The following is a 7,036-nucleotide window of genomic DNA, read 5'->3' as shown; positions in this document are numbered from 1 at the left end:
TTGGCCAGGTCTCCTTGGTCCTAGGAAACACCCAGTAGAGGAAGGGCGGGGGCGAGCGCGGCTTGCTTTTGGGTCAATTTTTTTTTTTTTTGGTTGTTGTTCCCTGGAAGCAATCGCACCCGCTGGCGAGAGGTCGGGGCCTGCCCTGGAGCCCCTGCTCGAGGGAGGCCCAGGTTGAGGGCAGGAGATGTCCCGGACTCCCGGGCCGAGGGACGCGCACCAAGCGCAGAGAGGTCCACGGAGACGCCTCCTGCAGGGTCTCGGGCGCCCCGCGCGCCGAGGGAGCTCGCTTTCTCCCGACCACGCAGTCTGGCCAAAGGAACTCTTGGTTGCTCTTTGCTGCGCGTCGCGCGCCGGGGAGAAGCATCTCTCCTCGACTCTGGGCGGGCGGGGCGCTGTTCTCCCTACAGGTTTGCTTTAATGATTTTCTTGAAAGAAAGAGACAGTTGTGAGCAAACAGGTTTGACAGGGACTGCTCCCCACCGCCCCCCCCCCAACCCCAGGGGATTTCTTTTTGTCTGCGCCTGACTTCAAAGTCGTAATCGGCCCCTGTCAGCGGCGTGACGGGGAGGATTTGGGCTGTTTGTTGGGGCGAGTCCCGGCTGCGCACCTCGGCGGAGGCTCTGCGGCCCGCGGGGCGCGGGAGGCAAGGCTCAGGCAGGTCCCTGCGGGGGCCGAAGCTGGGGCCGGGCCTAAGGAGCGCAGACAGCTGCACAAGCCCGGCTGCCAGGTACGGAGAAGAGGTGTGATTGGCAGAAGCTGCCCGAGCTAGGTCTGCGGCTTTAAGTCCGGGACCTGCGTCGGGCCCTCTGCTCCCTGCTGGCTGGAAAGAAATCTCAGTGACCCAGCCGCGGCGCACCGGCGCCTCCCAGCCACGGCGCACCCCAGTTTCCTGGAGCTTCGTTCCGAGTCCCCAGGGCCGGGCTTAATCTGGAACCCTGGTTTCAATTTTCCAACTGCCGCCGCCCGAAGCCTTCCGTACTCGGACCCACTTGGTGCCCCTTTCCAGCCTAACCCCGCCTGGAAGTCTGCTGGGCGCCCGGGTGGGGCCGTGCGCGGGGTTCCTCCTCGGGCTGGGGCACTCTGTGTACCCAGGGCGCTGGTGCGCCGGGCTCTGCGGGGAGACACCCAGACCCCTGTAAGCTTCGTCTTAAGAGATGTTAAGGGACACTGAGCTATGAGGGAGATCAGAGCGGTTGACAGGACTGTCAGCTGGGGTTATATCAGACAGCGAAACCGCGAAGCCTCCACCCTGGGCCTCCTGGGCTTCCTAGGGGGCGGGAGGAGGGGCTTTCCCTAAGCGCCCGGAGCCCCCAGACCGGACGACCACCAGAGGCAAGTCACTTCCTAATTGTTTCGATTTGTAAGAGGGTTTTGTGATGCTAAGTAAGCGTGGCGCAGCCCGCCCGGCCTCCCCCCACGAGTCCCCCAGCCCGCCTTTGTTTACCTTCGCCTGATCGCTCATTTATTTATCTATCTATTATTTATAGGCGTCCTCTCCTATTCAGCGCCCGTGTATGTTAATTGTGTTATACCATTTAATTCTAACATCGGTCTCCAAAGAGCTCTTAATGAGAAAAGCATATACAACACGGATCACTTTGCTATTCAGCTCAGCCAGATGGACAACTGCTAACTTTTTTTTTTTTAATAATGAAAATCCCCCTTTGACAAAGGGGCTCGGATGAATAGGCTCCAAATAACACCTCAAACACTTCTAATTGTTTTGCGGACAATATGCTAATCCGTGGTTTTCGGCTTTGGTGTCTGTTGACCACATTTCCGTGCACTTGCGGCCACCGACTCCTTTGGAAATGGCAGAGGCAAGCGCAAAAATCCCTCAACAGCAGCAGAAGGCAGACCAGCCGCTCGGCTGCCGCCACCCCCACCCAGCACCATATCAAAGCCAGTGAGAAAGGCACCCGACCTACGGAGAAACACGCGTGAGCACGGCTGTGGCGGTGAGAGTGGGGCGGGGAGACAAGCGATGGGGGGCACCCTTCGATTTTGAGAAAAAGTTCCAAAGAGTTGTTCTGAAAGCAATCAAAAGGTCCTTTCTCCCCATGAAAGCCGGAGCAATCTTCAAGCCAACATTCAACCACCGGGGATAAGAAAAAGGCTCTTTTCCTTGTTGGATAAACACAAAGGGCTACGAGTTATTTAATTTTTATGATCTTTTAAGAAACTCCTTGTAGGAGCCGTGTCACCATCGCCTTCATTTTCCCTTTGCACCTGCAGGGTCTTAGTAAAAAGTCTCCCACCGTCCGGAGCGGGGACCTACAGCATTTCTTAGACTTTTATTTTTGAACTTAGAAACCAGTATCAAGCCCCCAATCACCAGCAGACCCAGCAACAGCATTTTCAAAAACCTTGTTAAAAAAAATATCCATTCCACCGCTCTTCCCCCAGCATTGAACTTAAACACCCACCGCAGGACGAGGTGCTCTGCGGGCAACTGCTTCCCTGTAGGCTCGGCGCTTCTTTCCATTCCTTTGGAGTTTGGTTAAAAAAAAGAAAATGCACTCAGATCTCAGAAGTCTGGGTCGGCCTTTGTCTTAGTTCAATCGCTTCTCGAAGTGGTCTGACCACTTTGTGAAAAACTCAAGGAAGGAGTGATGTCCCAGGAATGGATACCTTTGTCTGGCCTCTAAGGGCAAAAAGTGGATCCCGAGGGGGCAAACGGGACAAACCCTAGACTCTGGGCCCCTCTGCACCTGGCCCACGGGACACCAGGCTCGGCCCATGCAGGCCAGCCGCCAGCCGCCACTGCTGGAGTCACTCTATGTACACTCAGCCTCCCAGAGACCCCGGCCCCCGCGGACCTGGCCTCTCGACTTCAGATTTTATGCACATCAAAGGTTACTTTTTGCAATGACAGATTGTCTTTATTCAAAACGTCTTTGTTCAACAAATGAACAGAGTAAGGAGGTGAAATCCTTCTAGGTACATTTCCAAGACATTGTCAAAACATTTATGACCATTTAGGATGTTTTTATTCTTTTAATTTTTGTTCACTTTCTACTTCCTGACTTCATAACCTGACATTCTGTCTAAAAGTAAACTTAGGTCTCTAGGAGCACTGCTTTATACAAAGTAAATAACCATGTGGGTCCTTTTGTTTTACCTGTAAAGAAGCAAACACTATCATAGCATGATTTTAAATAGAAACGTTTCCCTTTCTGTGGTTTTAAACTTTTAAGCCTTTTCCCCCCACATGAAGAGCAAATGGCACCTAGTTGTGTCTGATGGCAAAACACAGAGACACAGCTAACTCTTTCTTCAGGGTGCAAAAGAAAAAAATATGCATATTCTAGATATAATACCAGGATCTGGGAGTTCTGGAGTCCAAAGCCCATCAGAGGAAAGAGAAGGGGACATAAATAAAGCAAAACTGCCTACTTTTTTGTCCAAAGGGGGTACAGTCGGAGGTTTGTTTTGGGACAGTCGGGGTAGGGGCAGCTGTATAGCTGTCATAACCGTTCGCAAGTTTCTGGCACCTGTCTGCGCCTTGGGTCCGGGAGGATGCCCCTACCATCCCCGTGGAAGAGAGAGAGAGGCAGAGTCTGGGGTAGGGTAGGGGGTGGCAGCAGGACTGACCCCTAGGCATCTGCAGGCCCCGGATAGGCGCAGAGGACGGGGTGCAGACCCCGATTCCAGGCCGCCCTCCAGGTCTGGTAGGCCGGGTTGGGGGTTACATGGCCGTGGCGTGGGCTGACGAATAAGGGTCTATGCCAGTCTTGGTCATGCCCGGGAAGAGGATGTAGGCGACGGGGGGCTGCAGGGTGGAGGCAGACCAGGCGGTACAGTTACAGGGCACCACGTAGCCCGGGTTGGTGGGGGACGGGTGCGTGTGCGTGTGCTGGCTGGGACAGCTGAGGCTGCCGAAAGCGCCGTTCTGGTAGCCCAGGGTGGACGCGTAGGGCAGCGCGCCGGTGGCCAAGGTGTGGGGCACTTCACCCATCTTCTGGATGGCGCTCGAGCTAAACTGCGCGGGGTCCAGCAAGGAGTAGGGCGCCGAGGCGGGCGGCAAGAAGGCCCGGGCTTTCTCGGGCGCGCTCAGGAGGCCGTCGGAGGCCCCCACGGGCAGGCCGGCCGCCTTGAGCGGGTCCGTGTCGCCCAGGTAGGGCAGGGGGAAGACATACCTGTCCTTCTTGAGCAGGTTCTTGGGCTTGCGCCGCGGCCGGTACTTGTAGTCAGGGTGCTCCTTCATGTGCTGGGCGCGTAGCCTCTTGGCCTCGTCAATGTACGGCCGCTTCTCTGCCTCGGACAGAAGCTTCCATTCGGCGCCTAGGCGTTTGCTGATCTCTGAGTTGTGCATCTTGGGGTTTTCCTGGGCCATCTTGCGCCGCTGGCCTCGGGACCATACCATGAAGGCGTTCATGGGTCGCTTGATGTGGTCTGAAGGTTTGGACATGGTCCGGGAGGCTAGGCGGTGGGGGTGGGCAGTGCAGGGGCTCTGCAGGCGAGCCCGGACGCGGTTGTCGGTCTGCCTGTCTGTCCGTCCTGAGCCGGGGCTCTGCGCTCCCCTCGCCTCCGCACCGCAGAGGGGAAGCCAGAGAGAAGCGCTCACCCCGCAAAGTTCAGCTGATCATGCCAGTCTCGGCACCTAGGCAGGCCCCGGGGGGCGAGCGGGGGCAGGAAGGGCGGGGGGAGGAGAGGGAGGCCGGCCGGGGGGCTGCCGGCACCGGAGGCTGGGGCCCAAGTACCGGAGTCTCTGGGATTGAGTGGCCAGGTAATTTGCTGGCGAGGGCAGGAAGCTCCTCCTTCTTCCCCTCTCCACCTTCGCCTTTTCTGGTTCTCTTCTCTCCAGTGTCTACGGCCGTGGCACCCTCCCCCCCGCCCGTGGCTTTCCCGGAGCTGCCTCGCCTAGCGCAGCACCAGGCTGAGAATGCGGGGAAGCTGGTGAACGAGAGCCAAAAGCGGCGAAGTTCAAAGGCGAGGTGGGCCAGGACGGCACGCACTCTGACATAAGCGCGGGGCGGCGACTCCCCAACCTGGGCGCCAATCAGCAGCAGAGAAGGCGCGGGGGCGCACCTGCCAACGCGCCCGCGTTGGAAAGAGGGAGCGCGACTGCTGGGGGCGGGGAGAGGTGTAAGGGAGAGACCGAGAGAACGGAGCGGCCAGCTCCGGACCGGGGTCTTGGATTCCACCTTGTTTCTGGCACTGTCAACAAATAAAACTCTTCTTGCCCGTTTCCTTTCCCGGTTGTGCAAAGGAGAAATGGGGCTTCGAATACAAAGACCCGGGGAGGGGGCAGCAGAGGGAGCAAGCCAAGAGAGCGTGTTGATAAATAGGACAGCCTCGCCACGAAATGCAAGGACAGCACTTTCCCCCCCTTGTCAAAGATTCTTGGAAGAGAAAAAGAATGTATCAAACTCAGGTTAAAAAGCGAAATAAACTTTTCGCGCCGTGCCCTCGGCGGTCCGTTGGCTGCGTTCTCACGGGACGCCGGTGCGGCTCCGCCTCCACCCTGCCCCGGGATGCTGCGCCTTGGGCGAAGCGCAGGGCCCCGGGCTAGCTCAGCCGCGCGTTCCAAGCCGATGCCCGAGGGCCTTGCGTCCGAAGGTGCAGAGTTTTCAAACCTTGGTTGGTGAGCCTTGAAGAGCACCGCGACCCGCTCTTCACTTTCGTAGAGGGGGCGAGGGATGGAATTTCCATCACGATTCCTATTTATGTTACTATTATTTAGTGTTTTTAAACCTCCAACTTTCCACATCTGTCCAAACCGGGAGGGCAATCTGAAGGGCGGCTAGCGCCCGGCGGGGCGTGTGGTTTTCCCCGCTGCCCCTTCAGCAGCGGCCCTAGAGCGGAGTCTCAGGCTGTATCCGCACCCAGGGTCGGTTTGTCCCCGGGCGTCTCTTCCCACCCAGCGAGAAAGCGAGACTCGTATCTTGCGTCAGATGAGCATTCTTCGGGTAAAGAGGACGAAATAACCCGCGGAGCCAACCTGCGCGCCTGTTTCCTTTGAATAATTGCCTGCTCGATGTGAAATGCCCTTGGGGGAAATATTTATTAAATGGAAACCATTGTCCCAGGCCCAGCAGGACCTGCGTGTGTTCCAGGCTTATTGGCTTTTGCACCAGCCTCTCTCGGGAGCACCGACCAGAAACGCGCGCTGCTCCTCGGGCTTGGACCGGTTGGGGGTGGGGGAGGTAAGCAGAGAACGAGGAGGCAGGGAGAGAGGGTCTTTCTTTAGCAGGTACTGTGTCAAGTTTGAGGCGATGGCTTTGCTTCTCCTTCCTACAATTAGAAAGACGTGTGGCATTTCTCATCCTCAGCGCGCTCTTCAGAGAGGTGGGCACTATGCCCATTTTACAGATTAGGAAACTGAGGCTGGGAAAGGCTACGCGGTTTGCCAAAAGTGACTCCAATGGAAAGTGGTGACGCCGGGTGTGCAGAATTTGAAACACTTACCTGGTTTGTTTGTTTTTTCCCCACCCCACGCGGCGCCACGTCTGAGGATTAAATAGTGCTGAAGCCAAACGCGGGCCCCTCGACGAGACTACTGTAGCCATCGAAACCTGCCATACGGATAAACTGCACTGGAGGACTGATCCTCAAGCCTGCTCTTGATTTACTCAGGCTCTTGTCCGATACCTGGCCTCCCTGAGCATAGACCTCGCGCCCAGAGAGCCACCTCTGCGTGGGCTCGCGAGCAGGTGCTGTCTTCACATTCCTCTTAGCCCCAGCCCCGGCCTCCACCTGCCCTCTACCCCTGTTTTCTCGGCAAGAAGTTTCATTTAGCTTGGGGTGCCAGGAAGTAGAAGCCCTTTCCAGCCCAGTCCGGGGAGGGTTTCCAAGAGTGGCTGGCAACTCCAACTCAGATTGGACCAGCCTGCTGACTTAGCGCTGTGCTCAGAGCCCGCCAGGGATCCGAGGTCCAGGGACCAGGCCATTCAAGTTCCACGGGGCGATCTCGACCGTTTGCGGAAGGAATGACAGAAATGTTCACATCTGCAGAGAGGTATAGGGTCCGGCGGGATCCTCCAAATCTCACTCAGGAACCCTCAGGGGACACTAAACCCACAGAGAGGTT

General features: G+C 57.1%; 1 protein-coding gene across 1 annotated transcript; it reads right to left on the bottom strand.

Annotated features, from left to right (window-relative positions):
• Positions 1-3,691: 3,691 nt before the first annotated feature.
• SOX14 (SRY-box transcription factor 14) lies at positions 3,692-4,414 on the bottom strand. The gene has a single exon (XM_060010046.1). The coding sequence runs from the start codon at positions 4,412-4,414 to the stop codon at positions 3,692-3,694; it is 723 nt and encodes a 240-aa protein (XP_059866029.1).
• Between the last annotated feature and the right edge of the window lie 2,622 nt (positions 4,415-7,036).

The sequence above is a fragment of the Delphinus delphis genome, chromosome 4, assembly GCF_949987515.2.
Source record: "Delphinus delphis chromosome 4, mDelDel1.2, whole genome shotgun sequence".
Taxonomy (NCBI): Eukaryota; Metazoa; Chordata; class Mammalia; order Artiodactyla; family Delphinidae; genus Delphinus; species Delphinus delphis.
The sequence above is the reverse complement of the archived record's forward strand: the minus strand, read 5'-3'. Positions and strand labels throughout refer to the sequence as shown.

Bases quoted from the DNA above. Each gene is read 5' to 3' on its own strand.
- SOX14 (XM_060010046.1), bottom strand. From the start codon at position 4,414: ATGTCCAAACCTTCAGACCACATCAAGCGACCCATGAACGCCTTCATG.